Raw genomic sequence first — 16,706 nt, forward strand, 5'->3', positions numbered from 1 at the left:
GACCCCATAGAACCCCGAGGAACCCCATACAGACACAGAGAGAACAAGGAGACTCCACACAGAAAAAGCAAGAATCAATGAGCTTCGCGGTCAAATGACAGGCTTACTACTTTATTCATCCCGAAGGAAATGATTGTGCCGGATGGCTCCAAAATTGAGAACTTGAATTAGTGAATTAATTAGTGAATTAAACATAATATTGCACATTGTATAAAAGCCTGACATTGCATGACATGATAGAAAATACTTTGCACTTTTTGGGTTTTGAGATTGATGCCAACCATTGGAACAGCTTGCCAAAGGGGGGTAAGGAGGGGCTGACAAAGGACGTCACTGATGTCAGGCTTTGCACTGCTTTTACTATTTAGAAAAGTGCAAAGCAACAATAAAAAGGTGAGTCGTTTACTATTTCGATGTGATTCATGTGAGGAGAGAGAAGTTTGGCCTAGTGGCTCAGCCCTCTGTGGGCTAATGGCAACATAGATCTGGGTCCCATAGATCATCACACATCCAAACAGAGGAACAAAGCGGCTGTAATGTCTTATTTGGGGGATCTATGATGTCCCAAGACAGGTCCGGACCTGAGATGCTGTGATGGAGTGGTGACGTGCCGGAAAGCGGGTCAGAAGAAACACTGTTTGTGTCCCCGCCGCGCTCTGAGCCGCGGTTCTACAGCCGAGCCCCTCCTCCTTCCGCGGCTGGTCACCGGAGGTGGATGCCGCTGGCGGAGTCTCCAGGACGGGACGCACAACTCGGAGGAGCGCTGGCCGGCGGAGGGACATCCAGGCGCTGGGAAGACGAACGGGCGATGGTGCAGCTACGATCCGGTGTCAGGACGTCGTCGGAAGGCTGTTGACACCGTCCGAGCCGGGGGCTTGCGGGTGTTTTGAGGCGGAACGGCGGCCAGGCAGCCCGGACCCACAGTATTTTTAGACCACTTCTGGAAGGAATACAAACATGTCGTCTCCAAGTCCGGGCAAGAGGCGAATGGACACCGACGTGGTGAAACTGTATCCTCCCCTCAACGTAAACAAGTCCGGAGAGTCCGAGCGACACCGCGTCTTTGTGTTTTTTAAACGATTTCCAGCTCTTTAATATCGATTTCTTATCGACGTGTATTGTGTCGGCGAAGCTGAGGGACGAACTGTTAGCACTTTGATGCCAACAGTTGTTGGCAGCCTGTTAGCTAACTCCGCAAGCTACATCCACTGTTTATTTGCGTGAACTCACTTGACTGCTAGCTGGCGTTAGCATGCTAACACTTTAGCAATGCTACTTGTTTGTATTGGGAATTAGCAGCGGAATCTGTCGTAATATAACGCTCTGTGTTGATTGTTAGCCTCGGCGGTTGTTAGCGGCAGATAGAGAGCGTCACGGCGGTCAAATAAACGTTCTCCTACGGTAGTCGCTGTATAATCCGCAGGATTATATAGGATTTTAGCACTGTTTGGTGACGTTTTTTTGTGGACAAAGTTCTCGGGGGCTTGACGAGGCTGCTAGCTTGGGTAGCCTGCCACAGCCGAGGGAGAACAAATAAGATCGATGGAGCTCAACAGCAAAAAGCTTGATTTTGTGTGAAATAACCGCATGACTACACCTTTTAAATTGATGTTACAGACATGAACAATTCAGCCATCCATCCGAGATGTTCCCCGCATTGTTACCGACATGTAACGACGCCTGGGTAGTGAAGACAGTTAAAGCAATATGTTACGAATTGGCCCCACGTTTGTTGCTGTTCAATCATTTCAGCGATATGGGGTAGGGATCCTATCTAGACTCACATAGTCGTAAATAACGCAGAAATGTTCACGTTATTCAATTTTTTCCTCCACAAAAATACGAGCCTCGTGTCGGAAGACGGTTTTTATTCTATGACAGTGAGCACGATGTGGTGTGTTCGGTGTTTAATCTGCATTTTAACACCACATTGTTTCCCGAGAGCCCGTGAAGTTTGCGCTGAAAGCCTCCCTGACAGCGTGATCCCAATTGTTTTGTTTTTGTCCTGCAGCTAGATGCCGCACTCTGATTGGTCGGCTTGTTACCATCCGGAACACGGTAGGGGGCGGGGCTTCACACACAGCTGATCGAGGAACAACAACACGCAGGCCAGGCAGGGACAGCCCCCCTGACACACACATCCAGCCAACCACACACACACACACACACACGCATACACACACTCATACCTCCTGACACACACATCCGTACCTCCACCTTAAAACAGCTGGGCTCCACAGGAAAGACAGAAGTGGAGCAGGAATAAATCAGTTAAACAACAGAAAATGTTCAATCAACCCCTAAAAGAAACACTTATTTACACTACTAGTTACCAAGTTTAGTGATTCAAGTATTCAACAACAAATCCAGTGTATGATCAGTTCCAGCGTTTGTTTTTTTTCAATAGTAAGATGATTTTATTTATCCGCTGGGGGGGGGAGATAAATTGTCAGCCAGGCACATTGAAATCAGTAAGAAAAACGGTGGTAGAAATGCACAGAAATGAGAACCAGATTTGAGGATGTCTGTTAATTAAGGTGCTCTTGTTCAGTGACCACCAGTCTGGAAGAGGCAGATGTGGATTTAGAAAGTGGTCAGTAATAATAGAAAATGGATGTTTGACTGACATTAGAATAGCCAGTCTGTTTGGTCCTTTATTTTATGTAACAATGCAGATAGCTATTCGGGACGGTTAAGATTTTATCATGACTCATTTCTTATCTTTTTTGACCAAATGTTGCAAGACTCCATTAAATTTATACAAAAACCGCAACCGTATTAGATGAAGTATGATAATGTTGTCAGCTAGCTCTTAAATTCGTTGTTTAGAGCTAAAATTATACAAAATGGTTTCAGCAGGAAGCTCTTACTAAAGTATTCTATCATGGATGTACCTTTTTTTAGTGTAGACTCTAGCTTATGACATGAATACATTTAAGTAGTGAAAAAGATAGTTTTTTTTGCCGTGCTACTGTCTTTGTTTTCTTGTATGTTGGCATTTAATATGGATGAGCAATCTAAAAACGCCATCCATTCATCCATCAGTTTCCGCTGGTGTTGATCATTTGAGACAGCTGACAAACCTGTGTGAACGCCCGTGTTGGTAAGAAGATAGATGCTGTGGCTTTGGATTAGATCTGTTTGACTGAACCTTCCGTTTCAGTCACCACTCCTGCTCTCTGTGTTTTGCCAGGCTCAAAAACTAGACGCAAACACACTTATGTAGGCAAGTTTGCAATGCACTGAGAGCTTTGCTTGAAATAAAGGTCTTCTCTTGTGCGGCTCCATTACCTCTGAGTGAGCGTATAGTGTTGGGATTTCTATGGATAACCCTCAGGGAAAGTCATAAGAGGGCGATGCACATTTTTCTGTAAAAGACTTCATCCTTAACAGGGTTTATTTATAGGACCCGCTGCGTTAGATTTAGTCATCTTCGTGCTCTTGATGGTCAGTGGTTTGCAATCGTTTGAGTTTCCTATCTTTAGCTTTACATTTCCTTTACTTATTTGACTTTTTTAGCTGATGAGGACATCCAGCACCAGCCCATTGTCAGATTACTGGCATTGCAATGATCTCATAAGTGTCTCACAGTCAGACTGATGAAACCATTTGTAACCATGTCTTTGTGTATCTTGTTTTGTCACAGGTTCTGACTATCTTAGATCGGGTCTCTAGTCATGTACGTTTGACATTTTATGCAGCCTTGTCTGACAGGTAGTGACTCAGTGTGTCTTCCATTTACCACACACTGTGACTGACACATCCCCGCCACCCCGGCCACATTCCATCCTCTTCATCTGCAAGGCGAGTGAACATTCCCACCCGTATTTCTCATATTAAATGTGGGTAAAGGTCGCCGGATTACTCACGACACACTGATCTGGGTGTCGTGTCGATTTAGTAGAGACACGGCTTAGTCTTTAGAAGCCATCTAGATGATAGCGCATGAAGCCCCAACGTTTCTTCATCGTTTTTGAGAAACTATGAGGAAAAAAATTGAACCCAGCCATTATATCCGCAAGTTTAGCCTTATGGCCCCTCTTAGATCACGGTACAAGCCGACACAGTGGCTGATTCGTAAAACTATACAAATCTTCCTACACTCGATTGTGTAATCATTCCCGTCAGGCGGTGTCTCGTACGGCAACATTGCGCGCACGCTTGCATTTGGCCATCTAATGCCCACCATCTGATTCATATGCCGCTGATAGCTCCTGTTTTCATCTGAAGCCGTTTACTAACAACGTACAAATGTGAAGGTTCACACTACAATGTTTTAAATTGTTTTGACTTTCACGTCCAACATGTCATTTCAACCTCGGGCTAATAATCACATCCGGTGACGATATCTTCTCAGCTGGATTTGATATCTTTTACACATCTTTGACATGAAATTAATATCTTTGCCATTCTAATGGTGCCGCTCCTGTGTTGAAAGGAGCTCTAAAAGGACAACGTTTCACAATGTCCTCGGCATCCGAACTCTTCTACTCTCAAATATCAGGATCGGGGTTGGCTGAGACTCTAAAGCTGTTCCCTTTTGTCTCTCTCCTCCACCGTGTTGTTTGTGTTTTTGGTCAACGAAGGTTGTTTTGCTGAAAAAGTGAGCCGTGGGTTGCAATATTGATCGAACCGTCATTGCACATTATCGACCCTTTGCCTGACCTCTGCCCGGCTCGTCTCAAATCGAGAGATATTACTCGGGCACCGAAATCCAGACTTTGTAACTGGGGAGGGGAAAAAAAAAAACTAGGTAACTGGATATTTGAATTGTCTCTTCTCTCCGGAGCGGCTTGTTTTTCCCTGTGCCTTTTCCTTGACCAGACACCAGCATCGAGAGCAAGCATGAGGTCACCATCCTTAGCGGACTCAACGAGTTTGTGGTCAAGTTCCACGGACCGGCTGGAAGTAAGCGTTATGGCATCAGCGTTACATTTCCGCTTAAAGTACTGCGAGTTTTGTCATCACATATTCTCGGGTGTGCTGGATTTGTAATTCTAAATGGAGAATATGGTACAACATTTTCCGGGATGTCCCCCCTATTCCAAAATAGTCCTGCCCTTTTTAAAACAAGGACTCTGCTTTTGAATGAAAAAATATAATAATCTCCTTGGTACATTTATCCATTAAGCTGCTAGTTAGGATCAAGGAGAATTATTTTGAGCTCCAGGGAAACCCTGAGCTAATATACCTTATATTCCACCGAGGCTCCTCTCACTATATTCTGTGTTTTTCAGTCGATTCCATTTTTATAAATCCCACAGACCTCATCTGTTTTCCGCATCGCAGAAATGACAGGGCCTATTTTAATCCTCAGTCAGTCGGCGTTCCATTCGAGTGTCGCTCTGAAGGACCCAAAAGACTGCATTCAAGAGCGAGTGTGTGTTTTTGTGTGTGTCCTGTCATTCCAGCGCCGTACGAAGGAGGCGTGTGGAAGGTTCGGGTGGACCTCCCAGACAAGTACCCCTTCAAGTCACCATCGATAGGTGAGTTTGCAACGTCGAACGGGACACATTGAGATCTCCGCCTCGAATCTACACGTATTTAAACCTCCCTCTTGCCTTCTCTGACAGGGTTCATGAATAAAATCTTTCATCCCAACATTGATGAAGCGTAAGTAGGCCACGCATGGACATTCATCTGCTTGCAGTGTCTTATTTTTGTCAGAATTGTCAGAACCCAAAGGCTCCACACGTGGGTGAGCACAAATTTGGTCGCTAATGTCACAGCGCGAACAGACGTTAGCCGACGGTTCCTGCACAGCCTTTCATTTTGTGCTCACGCTGCCGTTTTCTCCCACAGGTCAGGAACCGTGTGTCTCGACGTCATCAACCAAACATGGACGGCACTCTATGGTGGGTCACACCGTCACCTCCGCCTCGGTCCAAATGCACGGCAGTGACGCGACTTTGCTTTTATCAGCCTGCGTGTCTCGGATTCAGCCGGTTTCTTCCAGCTCCGATCACAAAGAACGCTGAGAGGACACGTTAACCTTCCCACGTCATTTACTTCTGGCTCCCTGAGGGGCCTTCCTTTATCAAGAAGGTGCTACTTCTGGTTTAGCGCAGGCGAAGTAGTGATTCCAAATGTTCGGCGAGGTCTTTGTGAGATGAAATAGCCTCTTTTGCCGAGAGTGAGTCATGTTTTGAAAGCATCGGTGACTATCCTACAGCAGTGATCCATTAGCTGGGGTGGTGCAGGGGTTTGCACCGCTACCTCGCAGCCAGAAGGTCCCTGGTCGGATTTCCACGGGGAGCTTTTCTGTGTGGAGTGTCCAGTGTTCTCCCCATGTCTGCGTGGGGTTCCTCTGGGTTCCTCCCACAGCCCAAACTCATGCAGGAGGTTCAGTGGAGCTGCGTTGTCCAGATGTATGAGTGGTTGAATGTCTGTATTTGGCCCTGTGATTAACCAGTATAGGGAGCGAATGAATGAATCACTTTTCAAGAAAATGTTCTGAAAAAAGACAAAATTAAAAACAAATGATAGGTTAAAAATAAAAAACAGAAAATCATTTTTAGCATTATTTAGCTCAATGTTATTCGGGACCGTTGCGGCTAAAGTAGCGTCCCTTTAATTCAAAGATTTTAATTGTTTTATATTTGTACAACTCACCTCTCAACTCCTCCACTGTGTATCACCCGCCTCTGCTCGCCAGTTATTAATACGCTCAAATTATGTCACGGTTTAATCGAAGCAGACAATATCAGTTCTATTAATATCTCAAAAGTCAAATAATGATGGCAGTAGCGGTACGTTGGCCCAGAGGCTCTCAGCTTTATCAGTGCGTCCAAAGAAAACCAACATTTATTCCTCTGGGTTAGAGTTAGGGTTATTCCTCTGCTGTGGGTGTTCAGGGGAGGGTTCGTGTGATTGCGGTACGCAGAGTGGACCGGGTGGAGAGCTTTGTCAGGGATGGGGAAAGAGCATGAGAAAGGTGGGGAAGACCTGCCGAGAGCTGACATGAGGAGGATTATGGATGGAGGGAAAGGACGGGAAGGTAGTCGGTGTGAGACGGTTAGATGGAGGCAGATGATTGGCTGAAGGGAGCAGCCCGGAGCAGGAGGACAGCGTGATCGTGGTGATGTATTTGCACAAACGATAATAATTAGCCAGGTCAACTGTTCATGGACAGCAGAAATCTAAAGGTCACCGAGCGACATCACGTCGCCAACGTGCACGTTTCCCAGCGTTGCAGAGCGCTGAATGCAGCCGGTGGTGTTTTCAGATAATATCCCGGTGACTTACAAGGCCTCCGACTGCTCCAAGCAGCAGAGGTACCAGTTTCCTCGGCAAAGGCACGAGATTAGCTGTGCGTGGCGGATAGGGTCTTTTCACGGTGTCAAAGGTCAGTCGCTACCTGAAGGTGTCAACAACCATCACTTCAGTCCTCGACAGAATGGACGCCGGTTGTCACATGACCCAAGACCTGACCAATGAAAGGCTCTCACGGTCAACAAGTCCCGACTCCTCCACAGCAGTAGAACCAAAACACTTGACTGTTGATGCATAGCCAAGAATTTACTTGTTTCTTCTGTAAAAGAAGTTTCAGGAAAGTGTTGTCCCTTCAGTGTTTATAAACATTATACAAACTATTTCACTTTATTCACAAATAGCAGCAATCTGAAGAGAAAGAGGTGTTTGTAGATGAGGACCATCCTTACCCTTCCAAAGGATCAGTGTTTACTGTAGATCATTTCTGTTGAACCCGAAAGCGAACGGTGACCGGCAGGAGTCCGGCGGAGTCAAAGCCGCCGAGCGATCACATGACAAGTCTGTGACAGCTGCGTGATCGGAGGCTCACATGACAGCAGCTCCCAGCGGCTGAGCAGGTCCAAGTCTGAATTCAAGTGTCTGATTCAGCTGTGAGGAGATCCAGGGCTGCGGGCCGGCGCTCCTCAGAACGCCGCCCCGAACCATTACAGTCTGCCTCGGTTGACGTTAAACTGTATGATCTGCTGTGGTTTGGATGTAAAAAAAAAAAAAAAAAAAACAGCTTTTAAATATGTGGAAATACTATCCGGTACTGAAAACATAAGAGCGAGCTTTTTCAGCTCGGAGTGCAAACCAACTCCTGCAGGTACAGCAGACCTTTCACCGTGTCCCTGCTATGTGGACTCGAATCTGGTCAGATGATTTTCCATCTAAATAGGAATCAAAAACGCCTCGACAATCCTTCTGAGTGTTGCAACAGTGACACCCAGTGGCTTAGATGAATCTACACACATCATGGACTGCATGTTGAGAGGGAAGGGCGACACCTACTGGAGAATATGAGAACTAACCAGTGTTTCTCCCCACATCCACCAGACCTCACCAACATCTTTGAGTCCTTCCTGCCCCAGCTGCTGGCGTACCCCAACCCCATCGACCCTCTGAATGGGGACGCCGCCGCCATGTATCTCCACCGGCCAGAAGACTACAAACACAAAATCAAAGGTACCGTATTTTCCGCACCATAAGGCGCACCGGATTATAAAGCGCATCTTCAATGAATGGCCTATTAAAAAAAAATCATATATAAGGTCCTCGGCATTATAAGGCGCATAGAATAAAAGCTACAGGAGTGGCTGGGGTTGCGTTATGCATCCACTAAATGGAGCTGCGCTAAAGTTAATGTCAACAAAAGTCAGATAAGTCGGTCAGTCAAACTTTGTCAATAGAATACAATTTCTGACAACGCCGTTCACTCCCAAATCAAGTTAGTGTGTTCACAATACGGTACCGTACGTACCGGTAGCTCTTATCGGTATTTGTGCCGCCTTCATTGAAAACAGTGTGTTTCCAACTCCATTTGTCTCAGTTCAAAGTGTTTCATTAAGACCAAAACACCAAGAAGGACCCTCTCTATATTCAGTGATGTTAAGTTTGCGTGTTAGCACTGTTGCCTTCCTTCAAATAATGACAGTGATGACACTTGTACTTTCTGTTCAACAACCAATTGTTCAAGTTTGTCCTCGAACTGTAGTCATCTTGCTTTGTTCTGTCGGAAACTGTTAAGTCATATTTACTTGGTGCAAGTCATGTTGTCGCTTCCTCCACTTCCCCACCATTGATTCATTAATGTTGAATTGTCTCTCTGCTGCTCTTCCCATGTTTTACTGTGTGACTGATAGCCTCGAGTGTAAGCTGTGGGTCATTAGCGTCTTTTGAATTGAATTGTTTTGGTGTCTTCACACACACAAACACACACACAAATGGAAATGAAGCTGCACGCCTTGCGCAGTCATATATCCCGACATGCAGCGCACACTACTTCTCCTACAGGAGAAAATGGAGTCGGCGGCTGCTTCCTGTAGTTGCGAAACCTCTTGCAACTCAATTTTGATCCATACACAGAATAAGGTGCAGCGGATTATAAGGCGCACTGTCAGTTTTTGAGAAGAAAAAAGGCTTTTAGGTGCGCCTTATAGTGCGGAAAATACGGTTACCATGCCGACCGCTCCGAAGGGTAGTTTAATACACACTGGTACATCGACTTAGGAGTAGAATTGGTTCTGTGACCGAGATGGTAACTCAGTTTGTTTGTATATCAAATTAAGTTTCCCCATTAAAATGATTTGAAAGAGTCTTAATCTGCTCCAGCTCCCAGCCCTCCAGTTTTGTCACGTTTGTGACTAAACATGTACTTTCTAAGTAACAAATAATGTGAAAAGAAGTAATAATGCATGAAAGAAGAGAGAATAAAGAGATAAAATGGTTTTATTAAATGGATTTACTGTGAAGATGGGACAAAGATGGGAGGGGTTTGAGGAGTTTTTCTATCCTTGACTTCCTGGCTACACACTTAATGCTATAATGTGTTGCAAAATGTAACGTGCACACTTTGCTACACTTTATATCCAAACTCCATTTATGGACGGAGTGAAGCCGCTCCTCTTTCTAAAACCAGGAAACCGTTCCCGACCGGCTTCGAACGACTCTCCCGATGCCTCGTCCGTCGACGTTCCCGCCGTCCGACGACAACTTCTCCATCTGTTCTCGGACGAATCCACGCCACGCACGCCCGCCTGCTGCAGCTGTATCAATGCATGAGAAAGACACAGGAAGCGGTTGAGGTGTTGGTCATGGCTGCGCCGTTGCTAACTTCCTGTTTCCCACCTCTCTGTCTTCCAGAGTACATCCAGAAATACGCCACAGAGGAGGCGCTAAAGGAGCAGGAGGAAGGAGGCGGCGACTCCTCCTCCGAGAGCTCCATGTCAGACTTTTCGGAGGATGAAGCTCAGGATATGGAGTTGTAGTGAAGGGGGAAGCCCCCCCCCCTCACCTCACAACAGACTATCATTCCTAGAAGAGCAGAACTTAGTGCTATATTCATATTTAAACCAGACAATTTTTTACATTAGCACAAGGATTTTTATTACGACACGAAGACTTCGTGACCACCTGGCGTCTCCTCCCCTTGGCGCCCCGCCGAGCCCGCCTGGATCTTCACCGTGGCATCTTCTGAGGCGAGCGGCAGGTTTCGAGGCGGAGGAGAGATTATCGCATCGGCGACGCAAAACAAGACCGTTTACGAAGCGGTTCCCCGTCAAGCGCAGGTCATCATTTCATCATCTTCACTGCGTTCTCCCGTCGGCTGTTTTCCCCCGAGGACGGAGAACCTCGGGGTTTGTCGGATTCTTACCAGCTCGGCGGACTCGGGATCCCTCATTTTTTTTGTTTTTTTTCTTTCCCTTTCCGACCCCGCCGTTGGGTGGAGGTGCCACGGCGGAGACGCCGGGGCGGGCGGAGGAGCCGCGAAGCCATCGCCGTCGCCCGGGAGGTCCTCCCTTCCACACGGGGAGAGCTCCGCGCAGACACGGCACACACCGGGAAAGTGTGTGTGTGGACGAATGTAATCCCGGGGACAGTCAAAGACGTCCGCTTACCCTCGCGGTTCCGAGACGATCGACCGACGCTCAACCGGGACCTGGAGACGTTTTCCGCGGTCCGACACCCGACCCCGGGTGTCCAGTCCTCGACGGGGAAGTGTTGTTCTCCTGGTGTCTCTGGATATGGTGTTGTCAGGTGGTGGCGGGGGGGGGGTGGGGGGGACAGGACGGGACTCCAGGAACTCTGACCGGGGTTTGACTTCCATGGCAGAGAAACCTCTGGACTTTGCCTATTGCTTGTGCTGATCTATAATAGGTGTTTGACTTGCGTAGGGATAGGAACTTTTTTTTTTCCTTTTTTTTGCAGGTGGTGCATCATTATGTATGTTTAAATACTTCTATAACACTTGTTTGAAACTAATTGTTCTGTAAAGGCGGGGGGGTGGAAGAAGACGAGGAGGAGGGGTGAACGGGAGGGTTCACAGACGGGATGACTTTGTTGAAATCAGATCCTCTCAAGACACGTTGCTCCCCTTCCTTATGCAAACGTGGCCGCGTCTTTTCTCACCGAGACAGAAGTGCTCTTTGTTTCCGGCCTCCGAAGCCGTCGCTCTCGTGTTCCCTTCTGAAACGGCGGGACCGAAAAGAAGCGTGTTCAGTTTTTTTTAAACACCACCTCCCCACCCCCATGCCCAGAAACCAAAGCTCAGCGGATCCACGGCTCTCAAGACGCCCCAGTACGGCTCTGTGTCAGGAAAAAAGCAACGCGATGGAAAGGAAACATCTGGTCGTGAACCATCCCTTTAATTCGTCCGCAGAGGAGCAGGTCTTTCACTCCCCGGGGGGGACTTGGTCTTTGTTCGAGGAGCGACAGGTGGTCCCACGTGGAGGTGTGCGTCAGGCGGTCCGACCCCCCCACCCCCACCCCCCCACTGCCCCGTCCGCCCCTTCATTTATCGGCCTCCGCCCACTTTTAGCATCGACGCGTATCTTTCGACGGCGGCGGTTTGAATGTTCTCGTCGTCTCCGGTGCCCGCCGAGGCGTCCGGGATGTTTCCCAGTCTGTTCTGTTTTTTAATGCAAAACACACATAAATGTGCTTCCCTTGTAACTTGAAAGAAATAAATAACAACAAAAAAAAAAATCTATGCAGTGACTCATTACTTTTCTGACTTCTGTCCTCTGTCTGTCCATCGATTGACCTCGCTGTGCATCTATTATCCGCCAGGGGGCAGCGTCGAGATGCACAGACTCAAAACCGGCCTTGAGGATCTATTTCAGAAATAAAAACTATATATTTAAACATAAAATTCCAATACTTGGAATATATCCTGCAGTCAGTCCCTCTAATGGCTCAGTACAGGAGAAATAAATAATAGAGAACCTACTTGACATTTTTGCAAACACTGGAATTCACTCATAAGATGCAAGAAAATGGTCCACTAGTGTTTCTTCATGATAAACCTGCACTTTTAATTTCTGTTTGTAAATGTATGTTTGCAGGCCGAAGCTGCTCCAGGCCTTGTGAGACCTGCGGGCGGAGGACGGGCTCAGCCTTGTGTCCTGCTGGACCTGTGGAGATGAACGGATGCACAGATGGATGGTGGACTCGTTGAAAGTGACTCTGGAGAATGATGGAGTGATGCTGGCTGATGATTTGTGGACCATGCCTTAGCGTGTGTGTGTGTGTGTGTGTGTGTGTGTGAGCCGATGAGCGGATGAAGGTCCTTTGTCCTCCGCTCTGCAGCCGGACTGACCTGATGAAATATTCATCCCGCCCCCAGCCGGTCTGCACCCGGCCGGGTTCCGGTTTCACGCCACGCCACGCCGCGCCACGCGTTTCCACGGACGCCACATTTTCTCACAACTAATGAAAACTCCCGTACTCGCGAGAAAACACGATCACGTGGTGCGTTTGAGTCCAGTTGGATCATGTTGCCAATCGATCTGTTATTGACAACTTGCTCAAAAAGTGTTATCATCGCGTGATAAAGCAGTGACGCACGGAGGAAAGGACCCCCCTCCCCCGCCCCTCCCCACCCACCCAACCACCCACCCGTGGGCTGATGAGTGGATTCATTTCACAGGAAACCGGAGCGGCGGAGCGGCGCCTCCTCCATAATGCATGCGGGGGACAAAGGCGGCGCGGCCGGGTTTCAGCGTCCGCCTTCCGGGGAGCGGCCGAAACCCGAGCCGCTCCGCGGGTCCGGAGGCTCCACGGCTCCGGAGCCTCCGAGACCCGGCCGCCAGCAGGTGGACGCGGGGGGAGGAGGAGGTATAAAAGGAGGAGAAACTTTGCAGAGGGGGACGGAGGAGAGCCAGACGCAGGAAGACACGCCCGGAAGGAGGAGGAGAGGAAGATGAGGAGGGGGTTTGGATGCTGACGGGTCAGCCTGGGAACTTGGAGGAAGAGGAGCGAGGTAAGATCTTCCATCACTTCACTGTCTCTCATGGAAAAGTCTGAATTCTTCTTCTTCTTCTTCTTCAGGGGAGGAGGAGGCGTGGATTATATCCCTTCCAGTGGGTTAAGATGCTTACCAGCTGATCACCTGGCCTGCAGAAAATCCCCTGTGGTTCAGACCCGAGCAGCGGGGAGCATCTCAGCACCTTCTTCTCCACCTTCATGAGCGGACGGGTCCCCGTGGAGGTCCGGCTCCTCCGATGCTCCTCCGGCGGACGGTAGGACTCTCTCTGACCCCCTTTGGTGGATGCGTGTATTCCTGGAGGAACACACTCCGTGTGTGTGTATGTGTGTGTGTGTGTGTGTATGTGCATGTGTGTGTTTGTGTGTGATTAAGCTAAAAACAAACCAACCTGCCGGTTCTTTAAATGTAATATTTCTGAGCCTTCAGAACCCCAAAAACACACCCCGGGAGGAGATTATTATGGGATACCTGATTGTGGCGGCTCTCGGGTTCCTCTCCAGCCTTGATTGGACCTGGAGCTCACTTGTTGAAGGAGCTGAATGCTTCTCACTCTCCTCTTCAGCTCCTCTTGATGAAGAGTCGCACCTCCTCAATCAGATCTGTCCAACATGCGTGGACTAATCATGGTGTTGGACAGCAGGACCTTCAGCCGGTGGAGCGGTCGCAGCTCCCTCTCTCCCTCCTTCTCTCTCTCTCCCTCCCCGAAGCTCTTTGCTCTATCGATCTTCTCCCGGAAGCGAGGAAGATGAGCCCTGCTCAGGGACCCATTTGGAGCATCTCAAAAATCACTTAGCGCATCATTACCCGCTTCCAGGATCAATCCGCCTTCAGCACCGGGGTCGGGGAGCTGCTCCGGAACTCCTCCCGAAGCTAGGTCCTGGACCCGGATCTGGACCCGGACAGGGTTCACACCGCTTCCTGTCGGACGGCAGCGGGGACGGAAACACGCCCGGATCCCCCCGGTCCTCTGTGAAGACCCTCGAGCCCCTCCTGTTCTGTGTATGGCACTGGTAGAATTCACTGTCTCAGCACACTATCAGTGAATTACCATAGGGCCATAAACAGAGCCGAGATCGACCCCGCCGCCCTGAGGCTCCGCCCACCTCGCCGCCGTCTCCCCGGGGTTGGCCGTCTTCGCCCGCTTTGGCACTAGCACATTTTTGCTGTGTTCCTGGCAGAGTGAGCAATCATGTGTGGTGCCAACGTGGGAGAAGGTGGAGGCTCAGCTCTTCTTCTTCTTCAGCACCCCGATCGATCGACGGCTCCGTCCCCGACGGGTATCAGTTGTTGCCGCGGACGCCGTTTCATGGCGGCGTTGTAACCCGGCCCTCGCAAGGGAGCGTTCCCTCTCCCGCGGTGTTTGGCAATGGTAGAACTCACTCCGGTGGCCCGGGGTATCCGGGGGTTCTAGACTTGCCGACGACCGATGGAGGGCTTGGACCTGCAGCGGGGGGACCGGGGAGGTCCTCGCGGGTCCTGGAGGTCCGGGCGGGCGTGTGAGTGACCGTGGGCGGAGCGAGGAGGTGTGGAGATCCATCCCTCCTCCGGCCCCGCGGTCTCAGAACGCAGCGGACGCCCCAGCGGGTCGGTGACCTTCGACCCCTCCCCCCTTCCCTCTTTGGCCTGTAGATCCCCCGCGGCGGTGTTAGCATTAGCAACTAGCTTAGCCTGCAGGACGCCTGACCTCCATGAGGGCGGAGCATCTGATGCTGTCATTGGACGCGATGGTCTGGTTGGGAATGTTATCAATACGCGCTCCAATTCCAGAGTAGGGGGCTAAAGGGGGCCTGGAGGCATGGGGCGCTCTGATTGGCTGACCAGCAGCGCCGCAGAGGAAACACCAACGCCAACTTCCTGTTTGACAGAAAAAATAGATATCTAAGGACCGGGAGAGGGAGGAGTGTCGGTCCTCCGGGTCACGTGCGTCGGCTCGGGGGGCGACGAACGCTTTGTCCTTTTTCCTGTTTGCAAACAGCTCCGCGTGGGGCCTCCGCGGGTATTATGGGATTAAATCCAGGTCCAGACAAAGACGTCCCGGCCTGAGGGACGGAGAGATGAAGGAGGAGAACAAGTGGTTCTGGCGGAGGCGGAGACCGGTTCCTGCCTCGGCATGTGATCGCTATCGGCGGCGATCGTGTTTCACCGCGCACGTCGGCAGAGGCCATTACGGCTCACCGGAGAGGATGTGGGGTTAAATGGTGCCCGTGGACGGATGGAGGGAGGAAGAAGAAGAAGAAGAAGAAGAGGAGGAGGAGGAGGAGGGACGGCAAACTGACAGCTGGTACGAGTGATTAGAGCGTGTAGTGATGCGGAGGAAGGCATCAAAGCTCTTTAGGGAGAATCCCTAGCAGGGAGGAGACACACACACACACACACACACACACACACACACACACACACACACTGAATCTCGATACGCCACTTCCTGGTGGCTAACACTGCCTTTCCTGACCATCAGCGTATAGGCTGCACAGGCCATCTGTCATACTCAGATGCCTCTCCAACCAATGGATTACCAGCAACACACACACACACACACACACACACACACACACAGGATATTGGTGTCATTAGATTCAACTGGCTGTGGACAATCACCTACTAATGGCTGCTGAACGTCTCTATCCTCCGCTCTGTGGTGCTGAAGGTGTGTGACGGTGCTCTGAGGAGATCTCCAGGTAGACGGGCGGAAGGGGTGGGGAGGTTTCGGTGCGCGGCTCAGGAAGGACACACACATCCTCACACACGCGCACAGACGTGAACATCGGGAGACTTTGGATTACGGTAATCCAGGAACGAGGAGGTATTTTTAGGGCTTCATTGTCAGAAGCAGACAGGATTCAGGGAATGAGTGAAAAACAAGTGTCGGCTGCGTCCCGGAGGCTGAGCTTCGGTCGCCCGGAGCTTCCGGGACCACCGAGGTCCATCATCTCAGAAGCATGAGGAGCAACGGAGCCGAAAAGAAGACACCCGATCTTCTGGAGAGTTAGTTCCTGTTGATTTTACAAGACTGTGTTAAACTTTTTTTCATTTGTTGTCAGATCTTGTGGAGGCATCTGCATGTGGTTCCTCTCCTTGAAGATGTTCCTCCTCATCATCATCCCAGAGGTTCAAGCAGAGTGTGAGGGAAAGGGTGGAGGTCGAAAGTGTGTGTGTGTGTGTGTGTGTGTGTGTGTGTGTGTCGATCGGGGAACGAAGGTAAGAATTCAGGGACTCCCCTGAGGCGGGATCTGAAGGTCCAGGTCCAGAATGGAGAACCCTTGGGTTTGTTGTGATCCTGCATCTTCTGAACTGAAACCAACATGGTCCAAAAATGAATTTTGGTCGACGTTCTTGCGCAGTGCCGCCATCTAGTGGCCAGACTGAGTTATGCACACATTTTAATGCAAGGGTTTCCCCCATATGATGGGACTCTCACTCATTTCGTTTAAATAATTTCAATTCCAGTTTAATTCTTTATTGCAAGGTC

The 16,706-nt window shown here is 49.5% G+C and overlaps 1 protein-coding gene and 1 long non-coding RNA gene across 2 annotated transcripts; both read left to right on the top strand.

Moving 5' to 3' along the window:
- Positions 1–234: 234 nt before the first annotated feature.
- LOC147225248 (ubiquitin-conjugating enzyme E2 H-like) lies at positions 235–11,955 on the top strand. Its single transcript, XM_086163827.1, has 7 exons — positions 235–1,010; positions 4,832–4,908; positions 5,412–5,486; positions 5,574–5,613; positions 5,803–5,855; positions 8,308–8,436; positions 10,114–11,955. The coding sequence occupies exons 1-7, from the start codon at positions 958–960 to the stop codon at positions 10,236–10,238; spliced, it is 552 nt and encodes a 183-aa protein (XP_086019953.1). The 5' UTR covers positions 235–957; the 3' UTR covers positions 10,239–11,955.
- A 991-nt stretch (positions 11,956–12,946) lies between these two features.
- LOC147225249 (uncharacterized) lies at positions 12,947–16,363 on the top strand. The gene is made up of 3 exons (XR_015107380.1): positions 12,947–13,231; positions 13,300–13,490; positions 16,279–16,363. It is a non-coding gene; the product is annotated as an uncharacterized LOC147225249 (long non-coding RNA).
- Positions 16,364–16,706: the final 343 nt, after the last annotated feature.

Source organism: Fistularia commersonii, chromosome 17 (assembly GCF_037954325.1).
Source record: "Fistularia commersonii isolate RoL2024-O1a breed Wild chromosome 17, RoL_Fcom_v1.0, whole genome shotgun sequence".
Lineage (NCBI taxonomy): Eukaryota > Metazoa > Chordata > Actinopteri > Syngnathiformes > Fistulariidae > Fistularia > Fistularia commersonii.